Genomic DNA, 17,067 nt, shown 5'->3' on the forward strand with positions numbered 1-17,067 from the left:
GATAAAAATAACAGAATACTTTTACATAGGAATTTTAATACTGTAATAAATAATCTTTTATTACAGTTATAATTGAGAACTGAGAGTATTTATGTCTAAAGATGTGGATGCCATTCTGATGGATTATTATCATGTCCTTGAAAGCCCATATCCCTTTGTTACACTGAGGTTCTGGTAGTTGAAGAAGGACGTGTTTGTATGAGCAAACGCCAGTACAAGCAAGTTGGAAAACTGACGAATGTTCCAAGGATTGCAGTTTGTTCCAAAGCGAGGAAAAACACTTTCCTTTACAGGTGTAAGTGGTGATATAAGTACACTGAAAAAGAGCCAGTTGGGCCTATTCACATATCTAAACACCTGTGTGTACATGCATATGTGTGTCCATGTATATCTGCCATATCCCAGGAACTGCAGGCAAGTACAGAGAGCTAAGAGAGCACAGATGGAAAGGACATGGAAAACTGTGTAGGAAGCAGCTGATTTGCTCTAATTGAGTAAAGAGGAGAAAACCACACATAAATCTTCTTAATCTTCTTAGTTCAAAAAAAAAAAAAATCTGCATATCTTGTGCTGTTCTAGCCACAAAATTTGTAACACTAGACATAAGAATTTAAACTGGAATCCATAACTGCGTTTAAGGTTACATATTTCACTCAGTACTTAGAAGAAGAACCAATGAAAAACAAAAACCAAACCCCCCCTAAACCAACCAAACAAAAAAGCAGTTATTTTTGGTCCATTTTTAAATTCTGTGCAACCAGATGTGCATCAAAAAAGAAGGTTCCACAAAAAAAAATGGACAAATAATGTCAATATTGAATTCAACTTGAAAATATATTTCACTTATTAACAGTAAAATACATTTTGAAATAATATTGCAACAAAACCGTCAATACTATATGCATAATGATAAGAAAAGGAAGAAAGTATAAAAATTGTATAACTAATTCATAATCAGAAATCTTAACCCATTTCTCGATTACATCTTAGTCATTTGTTTTTCATTAAACACATGAAGAAATCTAATCTCATTATCTGATTTTTTTTTTTTTTGGAAAATGCAATGGTAATATTTTTAAAATCAATAGCCTTCTAGATCCTTTATATTATTTGAGTACCATGGAATTGATAAAAGGCATCTGCCTCTTTGTAGTTAAAGTACTTGTCTTCACAAGTTGTGTCAAAAAAGTAAACCAGATTTTCTTCAGTGCAATCAACATTATCCCATGCGATGTGCATTTAGTCAGAGGAGAAGGTAGATGTTAAGGGAAATACAAGTTTCAAGGTATGTTTTTTTAAATTAGGAATGACAAAAAAAAAAGGTTTTCTTTATTTCACTGCAGAAAAGTAAGATCTTTGTCATTCTTTTTTAACAATGCTCACAAATAAAAAACTAAGAGAACTCCTTGAAAAATATCTGTCTCATTAAGGAATATTGTGGAAAATGAAAAAAATAATCAAAAATTGATTTTTTTATTCAAAACATAGGTTTCAGCTTCAACCTTTGATCTAGGTTTCAGCTTCAGTCTTTCCACCTTTGACAGTGAATCTCCAAATTACTGATGATTCTGTTCTAATCTTGCTGCTCTGATGCAATCTCTCACTTTTCTGCAATCTGAAATTATTTTCTGTGATAAAGAGAGCTTTAAAAAAAATAAACAAAAGAGATGCACATTTAAAAAGGCTGTAATTTCTTTTTTCTCCATTTTTTTTTTCAGAGCAGAATGTTTAATTACAGTATTTTTATCTCACTCTCTTTGTAACTCACCTAAAATTATGATAATGGGATAGGTATGGCTAAAAACTGTGGCTCTATAAAGCCAGAGCTGTCAATATCCCACAGGAAACTAATTTGCTACACATGTATTGTACAAGCCTTTACATGTTCCTACTGTAAAAATAAACTCTGTGTACTTCTTGCAAACTCATCCTTTGACATGCAAAGCCCACACATATCAAATCCTTCCAAATATGCCAACAAGCAAGAAAATAAGTAGTCTTAAGGCTATGTCTTCAGAGTTCTTGTTTTACAACATCAGCTTTAGTTTGATAGAACTCAAAGTCAGTCGGACTTTTTTTTGTTATAATAAGTAATACTTTTTATACTGACTATTTCCTTTAGTATACTGAAAAAGATTTTGATGATATCAGCATTTAATGTTGATATTGATGTAATATTTCAAAATAAAAATTGAAATTTGGGTAAGATGAGAATATAATTTAAAACTTTTTAATAAGCTTTTAAAAATTTCTGCTTCTGACAGTGTCTTTGTTCATTTTTCTGAAAAATCTTTAAATGGCAAACCGAAGTTGGGTGCCATCTTTGAATCAGTTAAATATTAGAGTAAAACCTTAGAGTAATTCTATTTTTTAGTCTGTTGCTTATGAGAATACATACTTGAGGGAAAACTGAAATTATTGATTGCTATATTCTACATATTTTTAAATCAGACTAGCATTACTAAAGTGTGCTATTGATCTGGTTAGTAGATGCATAACAATCATAAGCACAATGGCAAGTATTTTTCTTTATCCATACATTCCAGTAAAGTCTATTTTTCAGTTTCCCAGAACAACATTAAAGCATTACTATAAATGAAATAAGATATATTATTGATGTATACAACCATTGATCATGTTATAATGCATTTTTGCATTTATTGCATTTATCCACTGCCCACAATCCCTTTCAAAGCTGAACAGAAAAAAATGAGGGGCCACAAAATATTTTCAAATAATAAGGTATAACATCAAGGAACAATATTATGAACAAAAATATTTCATCAAGTATATGCCTGAGCCATAAGATTCTTGATAAAAGGATTATCCTGTCAAAAGATGGTTCTGGAATAAGGAAGAAAATTTCTTCAGAAGTAGAAAGATTTCATCTTTGTAGAAGTAGAAGATTCCATCTCAGACAGTTTGCCACCAGTCTTGAGCTATCATTTTGCACATAATGAGTCAACTAATGATGTCAGATATGCATCTGCATGGCCTCAGAACTGAGAATATCTTCAAATTAGGCAATATAATGATTACTATGCTGTGTTTTTTTAGAAAGAGATACTCAGTTGACCCTATAATTTTGTGGTTTTATAGTAGCATTTCTGATAAACCAGCAGGTATCAGACTGCTACAATTGTTCTAATATAGGCCACTAATAACTTGAATTTTGTTCCAGAGAATGTTATTAAATACATCCCTATACACTACTATGAGGAAACAGGAATCTTGCATTTTCTCTTCCTCCATGTAAACACTTTACAAAAAACCAAATTATTCAAAATACAATATGCTGACCCTTCATTCCCTAAAAAAACCCCACAAAAATTAAAAAGTACCTAAACAGAAGGCAACAGTCTCTCTACATCCTGGGCTGCTCTTGCTATTTAGCAAGATTAAGCAATGAACAAGTTTGAGTGCCTGATTTAAAAACCCAGTTATAAACCCAGACACAAATAGTAATAAGAGGCAGTAACACTAATAAGTACAGTCTCTACATGGAAAAAAAATCCTATTTGAAGAATAATTTTTCTGAAAATTGCAATTATTTACTTTGGTCTCCAAATGTTTTGTGAGTCTCTTGAGGGGGAAAAAAGGCCTATTTGAAAAGTAATTTTCTGAAAATTATAATTATTTACTTTGGTCTCCAATTATATTGTAAGAAGTTTTTCAAAAGAATAATTGGGAGCAGAGATCCAATTTCTAACAAATTTTGGTAGGTGTGCCTTCTTTCTGTGCTTTGGAATATATTCTTTACAACCCACTCCTTGGGCAGAACACCAGCTCAGAAGTAAAATGGGAAAAGATTTTATTGAATAGTTAATGAGTACCTCGAGAAGTTCCTACAGTTTTTCAGAGAAAGCATGCTCAGAAGGATGTATTCCAGACAACAGATTTTCCAGACAGTTGTTCAATACGTGTATGCAGTTCCTGATGAAATTGGCTCCCTGAAGATTTTTCGAGCAAATAGTGTTCTAGATGAAGTACTCAACTTTTAGAAGTTTCAGAACATACAAAGCAGAATGGTGTGTAACAGAGGCAAGTGTATGTTCCTCAGAACTGCTTCTGAAGGGGAAGGGTAAAGATACAAAGCTGCACGAACTTCTACATGTGCATCTGTTAACCTGAGTCTTCCCATGCAAATGTAGCTCCAAAAATATTTTCAGATGTATAGCAACATTTTCACTCCATAAAATGAGACATTCTACCAGTAAAATAATAGTGATATTTCTAAAGATGCAATGAATATTTTCTCCTTATATAAGTAGTTAAGTATTAAGCTAAGATACAGCTTAAATGAGCTATATATTAGGTAATATTAAGGAATAAATATGAATTAAAATATCCTTGCAAGAATGTAAAATATTTAAGAACTGCTGTGTAACATAAGAATAGTTTAATTGGTTATTTTGCAGTTATATATTATATGAAAGAAACATAATCCAAAATGAAACGGCCTAAATTTTAGGGAACCTGTGTCTCTTCAAATTTAAATAAACTTTGAGTATCAAAGAGGATGAGAAAAGTGAGGGTGGGGGAAGGTAGGAGAAAACTTGGAGATTCACAGAACATTAGAGAAATCAAAGCTAGAAGATAAATGTTCATTATTATTACAGAGGATAAATTCTCACCAGTTGAAATGAAATTTATTATTGAACTTTATTATTGAGTTCCTTTCTTGGAAATAGGATTCATCATATTTAATAGTAGGCATCTGCAGTGCAAACAACTATATTTGATGTAGGCTTCTTCAAAAAAAGTTTAAAAACCTGCCTAGAGTGTAATCTATTTCATCAAAAGGTAAAAATTCAGACTAGATCAACCACATCTTAGAAGTATCCATTACTCTTGTCTAGAAAGTGAGTTTAGGCATTTATATGTGGATGTCTATGCTAAGGACAATTGAAATGTACTAAAATCACATAAAATATTATTATTATTATATCATTTAGAATACTTTGGAGGAACAGTAGTTTAAAAAAAATGGATATTCCTACCTTGTTCTGAAAACAAATTCATTAAATTTACAGCATAAAGAGATTATATTTTTATTTTTCATGTTATAGTTTTTTGTTTTCATAGAAGTACGACGTATTTTGCTGGCTTGGATTCACAATAGGAGTTTCTGAGATTGATTATTCAGAGCAATACAGCATTCTACAATACTTTTAATATTTCCACAAAAGAAAATGAATGAGTACAAATAAATCATTAAGCAAACACATTTTCTTTTACTGAAGTTTCTGTTTATCATGTTCTCAGCAATAAAAACTGTTAGATAACTTTCATCTTGGGAGACATTATTAAACTCTAGGCAATTATTTCAGTTTGGATTTAGCATTTTTTTCTCACATTAAATACCATACTATTTGCAAATGCTGTTTTATTCTACTTGTAAAAATCACAAGTAGTTGTACTTTAAGTTAATTTCACTTATTTTTGTTAAACTATGAGAAAAGAAGGTAAAAATTTTGATTTAGGCATTGAAGGAAACAGGTCATTAGTAATTAACTTTAACATGGTGTAGGAATAGCATTTGCACCTAGAAGGTAGCAAGAGAAGAAATGGTAAAATTTGAACATTCTGGCAACCTCTAGTGCCAGGATATTGGTTATTGGTCTAGGAAATATCTATTAATGCAGACATCTTGCAAAAACCCATTGTATGAATGATACTTGCATAGTAGCAACTGGAAGAAATCCACCTTGCTGAAAAATATTCACAAAATACCTATTTTCTCCATTTTTCACTGTTTACTCTAGCAAGAAAAATCTACCTAAAAACTCCTAATCATATCTGGTTGCCTTTGTCACTTGTAGAAGTGAAATTAGGCAAGAAGAAGAAAATATATCCTGTTTGTATCTGATTGTCCTCATATGCCCTCGAGACATAATTAATTGCTTTTGTGCTGAGGATGTCTGAATAATTCCCAGTAAGTAAATGATGGGCATTTAAATCTGATGGTACAAGCTAAGGCAATGCCACTGTCTGATTGATCAGCTTTATCGTCATAATTTTCCATAAAATCACAGGTCCCTCCATCAAAATAATTGTGTTATCATACATTTGATTATAGAAGAATAGGTTCAGAAGAAAAATATATTGAAAAAAATAATATAAAATGTAGCTATCATTTTGTTTAAATTATTTATAATATGTATAATTTTATTTTATATTACTGCTATCATGGAGCAGCTAATCCTGGAAAATTAAGGACAAGAAAATCATCAGGAGTAGTCAGCATGGCCTTACCAAGGGAAAGTCATGCTTGACAAACTTGATAGACTTCTATAATTAAATGACTTGCCTGGTGGCCAAGAAAAAAACGGTGGATATTGTCTACCTGGGCTCCAGGTGGACCTTTGGTATTGTCAAGATATTAACAGACAGGCTGCTGATGTGTGGGCTCTGCTGACAACGAGGTGGATTGAAAACAGGACAAGAAAGTCTGCACTGAGAGGATGGTTATCAGTGAGACAAACTCTGGTTTGGGGCCAGTAACTCATGCTGTATCTCAGGGGTCAATATTGGGACAAGTCTCCTTTAACATCTTTATAGGCTATCTGGATGATGAGGCAGACTTTACTCTCTGACACAACAGTAAGAAGGGATTAGTGGTTAATAGGCCAGAGGATCATGCTGCCAGAAGAGGGGCATCAACAGGCTGGATAAATGGATCATTAAAAACCTCATGAAGTTCAACAAAGGGAAGTGCAGAGTCAAATCCCCAGGGAGGAGCTACCCCACATACATATTGGGGGCCATCCAGCTGGAAAGCTGCTTTGCAGAATAGCAAAAATTGCAGAATTCTTTTATTTTTTTCCTCCACTTTCCCAGATATGGAGAAGAAGATGCTCTAGACAGCCTGAAAGGAAGTATGACTGGCCATGACCATTATAAAGAGATAGTAATAGGTATAAGCAGGAAAAAAAATCAACTAATTTATGAAACCACAATGAAAAAATCACATTCATCTTTCCCTCACAAAACTAAGCCCAGTCAGAGTTTACAAAAAAATTTTTAAAAAATATTATTCTCAAATAGCAAAATTATTGCAATCATAGGAAGGGACTAAGGACTTCAAATTGTCCTGCCCTGCTTTGGTTCCTCCTTACAGTAGTTACTCAGAAAGGATATCCTTGCACCTAGCATAGAAATCTGCCCTTTTTAATCCCACAGGGGGCAAGCCATCTGTTCCAAAGAAAGCAGAGGTCACTAATTGATGTCAGCCTAACCTGATGGGCAGCCACAAATCCTGACAGGGATGAAAACGTGGGAATCATATTGTGACTTAAGTCTCAGTGCAAACTTCAGTTTGGACTCTGAATGTGTATAAGGTAAGTTTCGGGAGCAGAGGTGCTGCAGGGTGAGGGGAAGGTGCTGATTTAGATTTGTTCTTACTTTAGCTCTTCTATTCTATTCTGATTTGGTAGTTAATTTTATTAATTTCTCCAAGTGAGTCTGCTTTACATATGAGAGTAATTAGGCAGTGATTTCCATGTCTTTATCTGTGAGCTTTTTCTTTTTATTTTCTGCCCCGTATTTCCTCCCAGGAAGTGAGATCAGCCTGGTGGGCATCGGCAGCCAAGACTAGCACACTATAGAATGATACCAAGAGCCTTTGAAGGAGTCTCTTCACAGAAAACAGGGAAACAGCAAACTACTATCAGCTCTATTTCCCAGCCTAATAACACAAAAAAAGGTATATATTGAGAAGAACAATTTCCTGTAAAGATCACTCACAAGAGCAACCAAGTGAACTCAACCATGGAGACAACCGACAAATCCCTGTGCCAAAAAATTCATCAAACAAAAAGGCTGAAACATCTCAAATGCTCACAGTGCAAGCACTGGAAATTTGTTATCAAAGTCTCTTGGTCATATACATTTATCTTTTTAAAAGCTCTAGCTTGGGTGTGGATATTCATGATAAGTAAAAGTAAGAAAAATGTTTGCATTTAGAATTGGTCCCAATTTAGGAGCTTATAGAAAGTCAAACAGAACTAAAATTCAAATTTGATATTTAATTTTACATAAAGTTTCATCAAAAGGTGGAGTTAATAGCTCCAGATATAGTAAATACAGGGAACAGCTAGAATCAAATATTGTATATAGCTCAAAGAGAAATAAGTGCTTCTGTTGTAGCTATTGCAATAAGCACAATCTCACTCATTCCCTATGGGTTGCTTATATTTTCAGAGCGTGAAACACTACTTCTATGGTCACAGACATGGCAGGGGAAAAAGTTTACAATAATTAGGATAATGAGCCTGTCCTCCTTTCATAATGAAGACTTATAGCAAAATTTCAGTATGGAATGACAATTCATTTATCCCTCTACAACTGCACATGCCTCCTGACTCCAAAGTCTCTCATGCAACAATTTAGTCTGTTCCCTCACAGGCAAACCTGCTAACTTCCTGGCATGGGAATAGCTGGATTCCCTACTAGCTCTTATTCTGTTGAGCGAATCTCCCCTCTGTCCACATATATTTCTAAGATTTTTTAACTGTACTATATATGTGATCCAGTTATTTTCTAACTGGATCAAAATATACATGAGTAACATGGAAGAATAGTGTAGCCAACACTACAAAGCAATATATTGTGTTCTGACCAGAACTGAAATATATTTACACTTTATAGTTTCATGTAAGATAAAAATGCAGCATCTACTATTGATAAACACAAGAGCAACCTTTTTAATCTGCATGGATGAAGAGCAAAATTATGGGTAAAATAGATAGTTTAGAGTGAGCTTAAGTATGCTCATACTTTTTAATCATTTCACTTTAACACCCATAATACAGCTTCACACTAGGCTTAGGAAAAGTCAAGTTTTTGAGGCATTTACTTTCAAAAAAAGCCGCACTATGGTTTGTTCCAACAGACCTGACCAAAAGAAACTTCATGAAATGAATCTTTGAATTCATGCTGGAGCATCCTGCCTGCTTGAGATTTATACTGCTAACCTGATTAAATATGGATGGCAACTGGGTTTAGGCTTAACAGCAAGCTTAGGAAATGTTCCACTGACAGTTTTGACATGGTTAACAACATAACGCAGCTGAGAAAAATTAAACATAAATGCTCAGCACTTTGCTGAATATTCTTTGCTTATTTTTGGCTTGGTCAAAAAGCAAAAGGCCTCAGAAATTTAAAGATAAATTTTTTTGCAGGAAGAAAACAGCAACTTAGTGACATGAGGAAGGAGGAAAGGAAGAATTGAATGTTAATATATATTTTTAAAAAGGTCTATTTTAATATAAAATGATTAAATGACAACCATATTTAATATTATTTCAGTAATAGTTGCAAGTTTTTCCCTCAGTATAATTCTCCAGACTTTCAGAAAATATCATGTTAGGAGTTTCTCAGATACTTTGAATTATTTAAAGTCTCTTAGAAAGTAAAGGTCTACAGCAACTGGAAACAGATGTTATACATTTTCAGTAAGTTCTGCCATTTCAACAAAATTCAGATTATAGATTTCCTAACAGACAATTGATATCCACATAAAAACCAAACAAACCAAATGAACAAAAACCTCCAGAAACAAAAAACCTTATCAAAAATAATAACTAAAAAAACCCTAAAGCTAAAATCAAAAGTCAGCTATTTCCCAACTCTCAAGCATGTCATTCCTGATTTCCAAATTTCTTCAAAATTCAGTAGATAAAAGGATAAGAATGTGAACACTATAAGAATGTGTCAAACTTTCAAAAGCCTATATTCTAAAGAATACATTTAAAGTAATGTATTTATACAAGCAGTAAGGAGACTTCTATTACTGAAATATGCTCAAAATGTAGAGTATGGTTGTGACAATCAAAAGATAATATACAATTTTTTTTTTTTTAAATTCTGTCATATAAAATTAACAAAAACAGGACCTAGTTTTCTGTTCTATCTAAATTTAGCAGTTAGCTCACATGTTTTATTTCTTCTTACAATTCTAAAACCAAACCAGCTTGAATTTTTTTTTCTTTTTTTAAAGGAACCCTTTTGCTTATTTTTCTCCTTCTTCATGCTTGGTGATGAATGATATGTGGTGTGAATGTGGTTGAGATCTGTCAGAAAGTCTGTCATTCTAACACTGACATTTTCCACAGTGTTTCTGTCACTGCAGATTAGAAAAAAATCAGCAAGTATAATTCATAAGACTTGAACTCTGGTTACCTTTAGCCCTAATTCAGATTTCACTGGTATTTTAGCCTGGCAGAAATTTAAAATTCATAATTTTGTAGTTTTTTGTTTGTTTTGGTTTTGTTTTGGTTTTGGTTTTGGTTTTTTGTTTTGTTTTGGTTTTTTTTTTTGTTGTTGTTGTTGTTTTTGTTTTGTTTTTGTTTTTTTAAATAAAACAATGAAAGGAAAATAGGGTTTAATTTCATAGGAGAAAAGAAATACAAAAATTGTGCTAGGGAGGAAATGCAAATTAAATCTTGAAAATACAAATATTTTCTACTCAAAATGTAAACATAAAATTATCCCATTCCTTATATTAGAACAAATTACTGGCAATACATAGCATGATCTGGACCCTAATTGATGAGTTTATGCAATATCCCACATGATATTCAGTTATCATTTCCCTTACTAGATGCGAGAGATGTAATGAAATGGAGCCCAAACTGAGAAATTCTTGTTCTCATTTCTGTTCAGATATTCATAAGAACTTTTTCAAGGGACTCAAAGATTAATAATATGTGCATCACACTGGAGGACAAATAAAGTAATTTAAATTTTGTTGCTTCTTCAGAATTCCACAGAAAGGTATGATTTTCATGAATGTTCTGCTATTTCATGAATAGCTCTGCTATTTTTCATCAACAAAGCTTTTGTTGATTCCAGAGTAGCCATGGATAAACGTGGCAACAATCACTTCATTAGTGCATTTTAAAAAAACCAAAAAACAAAAAACAACAAAACTATATGGAAACCATGTTATGACAACCCAGAAATGGGAAAACTGTCCATAAAATTCCTCCATCATATGATGTTGGAGAAGCTTTACATGTATAGGTACTGACTCTTCACAGAGAATTTCAACCACCCCTCACAAGAGGGCAACAAAGCAAGATACAAGGCATACAGAAGGTTTAAAGAATGTGTTGGTGTGATACTATAGATATTACACTGTTGCAAAGTTATGCATCAATTGCCTATATTACTTTCTGCACTGAATCACTACTCAGAGCTTTGTACATCATAGTTTATAATTATTCTAATCATAATATTAATTATTGAAAAATTAGTTGCTTTCTCTCAAACAGATCAACTCCAGAGAACAGGATCCTGATATAAGAATAAGAATTCAAAAAAACATGCATAAGAACAATGAAAATATGGGGATCTCACCGATAACATCAGATACATCAGTATACCTTCAGCAATGAGTTTTATTTTTTACTCTGTCCACATGACTTTCCTTTCACAAACAATTTTTATTCTACTTTTCATAGCAAACTTACTGCCCTCTCTGGCCATGTTTGAGGTTTTTAGTTATGGCCCTACTCCACTGTCAACAAGGCTTGGGCATGAAAAGTGTGTCTGATTAACTGCATGAGGCAAGGGACCAACCATAGTGCAGTACAAAACTAAAGAGGCAGATAATTGACTGGGGAAACATTGCTTTCATCTGTATGGTGCTGTTATCAAACGTATTTCTGAAATCAGTTAGGGAGAAAATTAGCTAGATTCAGCCCTGGATAAATCCATTTACACTACAGTTAAAGAGCCTTTCAGGGTCTTTCATCTACTGCACTTTCCCTTAAAAGAGTCTCAGTTTCCAAGTTATTTTGTTGCAAATGATGCAACAAGTAGCAGTTCTGAAGTACCAAGATCACTAAGCCATTGCGGTTCTCTATCGTCATGTTATAATGAATACCATCACATTATTTCATGTAGTCATTATAAAAAACTTTTAATGACAAATCTTCATTTATACATCATTGATATTTTTTGACTTCAAGGCACAAACTATCATTAACATCCACATTCAACATACAATCTTCACTCAGAACAACAAAACCCCCCAACTGAACTAAATAGAAGAAAAAAGTTTCCTGCATCAAATCAAAAAATAACATTTTCACAATATAGAACAAAAGGACAAATTACAAAAAAATCCACCCCTGGACCCTTCACTACCATTATACAAATTATCTATTATCATCCTACTTCATAGCACGGTTTAATACTTATTTTGCCTATTATTTTCCCCAATTAGTATGTCCTCTAGCAGCCATATAAGGCCAGCAGTATTGTGTTCAGAACAGGAAGGTAATGCTAGCATAAATCGAAACTAAACACATTTATTATTTTGATTATTTAAGCAAAGGCTTTATGCACGCAAGTTCCTCAATACATCATAAAAAGTTGTTCTAACTTGTATAAAGAGCTCCTTTTCTTTTAACTTCCACAAGTTAATGTTCTTCTAATCAGTGCTAGACACCTTTTCTGAAAACTATAAACATATATGAATGTTGTTCCAGATAACATTGCAAACCTTTTATCTATTCCTTAGTTTAAAAACTCCATAATTCCTGTGTATCTGCATTTCACTGCAATATCAAAGAGTTATAATTATTCCAACCAATACCATACAAAGAACAGTATTTTCTGGGTAATGCTGAAGCTATTAAGGTAGCTCCTAGTACTACAATCTGCCTGTGATGAATCTAACTAGGAGTATAGTATTTTCAGTGCTATATTACAGAAGTTCAGAAACAGTGTCCAACTTATACTTTGAAATAAAATTACTTGCTTAACTTAACATTAATTCTTTGCATTCTTACTACTGGTATAATACTAATGTACCACCAACAAACAGGTATTCCTGGTTATGGCTTTATATAAAATTTTATATTTAATTTTAAGTAAGTGACCTGTTTTCACAATATATCTTCAGAGTATTTAAATATTTGAAAAGACAGATAAATATTCAAGGTGCAGTAAGGCTGTCAGATGCTCACCAAGCCACTTCATCACTACCCCTCAGCAGCACAGAATGAGAAATCCAGAAAAAATCTGTGGGTCAAAGTAAGGACAGGGAGATTGCTCGCTAATTACTGTCATGGGCAAAACAAACTCAATCTAGGGAAAATTAGTTTTATTTACTGACAATTAAAAATAGAGTAGGAAAGTGACAAATAAGAACAAAACTAAACCCACCATCATCCCAGTCTCCTTCTCCATGGGCTCAAATTCACTTTTTTTTGTTCCTGACTCCTCTTCCCCCTCCTCTCTCCCAAACTGGCAAAGGGGAACATGAAAGGGGGGCTGCATCAGTTTGTAACACTTCATCTGTGCTGCTCCTTCCTCCTCATGCTCTTTTCCTGCTCCAAAGTTAGGGCCCTCCCACAGGAGGGCTTCTTCACACCCTTCTCCAACACGGGTCTCTTGCACAGGCTGCAGTTCTTCAAAATCGGTTTTATTATGCTCCTTCCATGGGATCACAGGTCCTACCAGAAACCTGCTCACCCTTGGGTTCTTCATGGGGTCACAGTTTCCTTCAGGCACACCTACCTCTCCAGGCACAGGTTCTGCACAGACCACAGGTGGATCTCTGCTCCACCACGGACTTCAATGAGTTGTAGGGGACAATCTGCACCAATGGCACTCTCCAGAGGCTCCAGGGGAATCTGTGCTCCAGCATGGAGTGCTTTCTTCCACTTCTGCTCTGCCCGTAGTGTCTGTGGGGTTATTTCTCTTGGGTATTCTCATTCATCTCCTTCAGCTACTGTCGTACAGCTTTTTACCCTTACTCAAATAAGTTATCACAGAGGCACCACCAGCTTGCCTGATTTGCTCAGCTGTGTCCTGTAGTGCGTCTGTCTTGGAGCCAGCTAGAACTGTCTCAGTCTAATATGGGGGCAACTTCTGATGTCTTCCTAGAGAAGTCACCCCTACAGCCATCCTGCTACTGAAACTTTGCTTTGTAAATAAAATCAAAATGCATGTATACTAATCTAATCAAACTGAAGCATGCATATACTGAAGTATTTTACTGAACCAGCAGAGGTTAAACCTATGAAATCTGATCCATCCCCAAGTATTAAAACTATGTATTCTTATATGTTGTTATCATTCAGGTAATAGGACAGTTTTCATATGGTCATATGCTATTTTGTGGTATTTAGAGTTTAAGGGGAAAAAAAAATCGGTGTAGAATTACACTTTAGTACATTTTATTTGAACTATAGCAGGCATGATCTCTGATTAAAGAGAGGGTCAATTTTATTTTCATTAGAATTAGAATTTTTTATATATGGAACAACCTTTTCTTTCAAGTGGTTTGAGAGGAAGGAAAGCAACTGCACCTGCCCAGTACAAGCAAAATAGGCAGCTACTGGAGACAGTGCACGAAGGGGCACTAAGAAGATTAAGGGATTGATTGTAACTTCTTTCATATAAGGTTGAGACAGCTGGGCTTGCTTACAGTAAAGAAGAAGAGGATCACTGAATCTCAAAGTCTATAATCTCCCGATGGGAGGATGTAAAGAAGATGAAACCAAACTCTTTCCAGTGGTGCCCGGTGACAGGACTGGAGACAATGAGCACAGACTAAAACACAGGAGGTTCTTTCTGAACATCAGGAAGCAGTTTTTCCCTGTGGGGGTGAGTGAACATTAACTCTGGTTGCCTAGAGAGGTTGTGGAGTCACCATCCTTTGAGATATTCAGGATTGTCTGAGCCTCTAGGTGGCTCTGCTTGAGCAGTGAGTTCAACTACAGAATTTCTGGAGGTTCATTCCAACCTCGACCATTCTGTAACTCTGTCAACCAAACTGACAAACAGAGAAAAAGCATTTGTTCAATTAAATTTCTGCAGTTCTAGAAATGCATAAACTGGATATTTTAAAGGAAAATAATACTGTGGAATAGTGTTTTTGAATATTTCCATAAAAATATTTTTGGTAAAAATGAAATTCTGAGGTTTTGAAGCTAACACTGCATCACCATCCTGTGAATTGGCAGGAAGGGAGGAGGAAGGCAGCATCAACACATGAATACCAGCAGAATGTAATCCTTTAATCTACAAGTCATTAATATCTTAAACTGGCAGTCACCTGTGACTTGCCAGTAAATACATACCAGTTTGTGAGCTCAAGGGTTTGCTTCTACCAGTGGTAGAATGTCTAAAACCTTATCTGGCTGTTTTTGTTATGTAGACATGCCCTTGGTCCATTTAAGAAAGGAAAACATTTTATGCAAATTATGGCCTTATGGGTCTTAAATTAATTCAACTGCTTACTGGGGATTTTCAGGCCATTTAAAGAACTTGCACAAAGTGTAGTAGCTGTGTTTAATTTCCTCAAATAGCATGATACTAAATTCTCTCAGCTGGCACATTTGACAAAACTTTCAGAAATTCAAGATGTGTATACAGATTTCATCTTGCTCACAAATATTTTTTAATTAAGGAAATAAAAATATGAAAATTCTTTGGAATTAGAAATGGATCTTAACTTTTTGCCCATCTGTGAAACAGAAGCAGAATAATTTTTCAAGGACTCTTGACACTTTTTTAATGACCTATAAATTGCATGCATTTGATAAACAGTCCTTGGAACAAGGATCAAACAAACAAACAACATCCCTCCCAAACACATTTACAATTTTCATTATCAAATTCTAATCAGTTGTATAAATATTCTTTTTTTCTTCTACCAAAGTGGAGCATAAGGATGGCTTCCAGACAGGACTTTGTAAAGTTAGGGTGAGAAATACACCAGGGTAGTGAAATGATTTTTAAAATTTTGAAAATATTCGAGTTTTCACTGAGTCCTCTGATGAATTCAGGTGCAAAGAGTGGGCTTTATAGGCCTGTCTGATCAGTTAATGGAATGTGATGCAGATGGCAATATAAAACAAAATTTAGAGGTAGAATATATCCCTGTACCAGTAAACACAGGCCATAATAGTCTTTTACAAAATATTCCAGAGCTGCACAGCTAATTTATGTTTTATTACTCTAAACAAGTCCATTATACTCAGTTGATACACCTCAAATGATACATCTGGAAATAGAACATAGCCATTGATGCCAGGTGTCTAGTTTTTGAAATTAAAGACAACTGGTGTCATAACTTAGCTTTATTGCTCTGCTTTGACTCATCTGACATTATCAGAACTTTCAGTACTTTTGTTTTAAAGGTAGCTATAAAGTACATGGGATTTTAATACAGTGGTTGAGACAATGAAATAAATATCTTCAGAGTGTTTCCTCATGAAGGGAAAATGAATTTAAGAATTTCAGTGATTTCTCGCACAGTCTAAGGCCAAACATGATATAAACAGTCTTATACACAAAGTAGCTCTTCTGCTTATAACACAGTATTAGTGGGCCCATGAAATTGCCTCATACCATTGGATAGTTGCTACAGGGAACTAAGTTAGAGAACCACATAAAAACATGATAGCATCTACTTGGTATACAAAAAGTAAAAAAATCCTAGGGGAAATGAGGTTTTAACATCTGTCCGTACTCATCTAGTATCAGACATTTCTCTAAAATATCTGAAATGCACCTAGTACAAAACCTGGACTGCAGAGATTAATTTTATAAGTGAAAATGTTATGGTCTATGTGTGCTTTTTTTTTTTTTGGTTGGTTTAGGGCTGGTGGGGGACAGGGGATTTGTTTCTTTTGAGTTTTTTTTTTAAGAAAAGTCAGAAGATTTAACTTACCTTATTAGTATTGATAGCTGTGATGACCCATACACACTGAGCATTGCTGTCATACTGAAATGGAAAATTGGGTGATGCAAAAGTGCCTCCGGGCCCCTGAAGATTGGATCCACAAGTTTTGACTGCAAAAAGAAAGTTCATCTTTTAATTCACACAGAAAATGCATGCAGCAGATTCATAAACCTATCTCTAACTTACTCTAGTCATTATGTGAAGAATTAAAATACTACTGAACAAAAACTGAGCCACGTCTTACTAGAGAATAGAACATTCATATTTAATTATTTTGACCAAATAAAATAGACCTCTTGTGTCTGAGCATATAATCTTATTTTAAAAAAAAAGTATTTGGAGGAAAAACAGTAACTACAGTA

The 17,067-nt window shown here is 34.2% G+C and overlaps 1 protein-coding gene across 3 annotated transcripts in view; it reads right to left on the bottom strand.

Annotated features, from left to right (window-relative positions):
- LOC116996510 (CUB and sushi domain-containing protein 3-like) overlaps positions 1-17,067 on the bottom strand; it is a 614,657-nt gene that overhangs the window by 323,632 nt on the left and 273,958 nt on the right. For all 3 annotated transcript variants that reach the window (XM_033060271.2, XM_033060262.2, XM_033060252.2), the window contains one exon: positions 16,694-16,815. In XM_033060271.2, coding sequence (XP_032916162.1) covers positions 16,694-16,815 — 122 coding nt within the window. The remainder of the gene's footprint in view (positions 1-16,693; positions 16,816-17,067) is intronic.

This window comes from Catharus ustulatus, chromosome 1 (assembly GCF_009819885.2).
Source record: "Catharus ustulatus isolate bCatUst1 chromosome 1, bCatUst1.pri.v2, whole genome shotgun sequence".
In the NCBI taxonomy this organism is placed as follows: domain Eukaryota; kingdom Metazoa; phylum Chordata; class Aves; order Passeriformes; family Turdidae; genus Catharus; species Catharus ustulatus.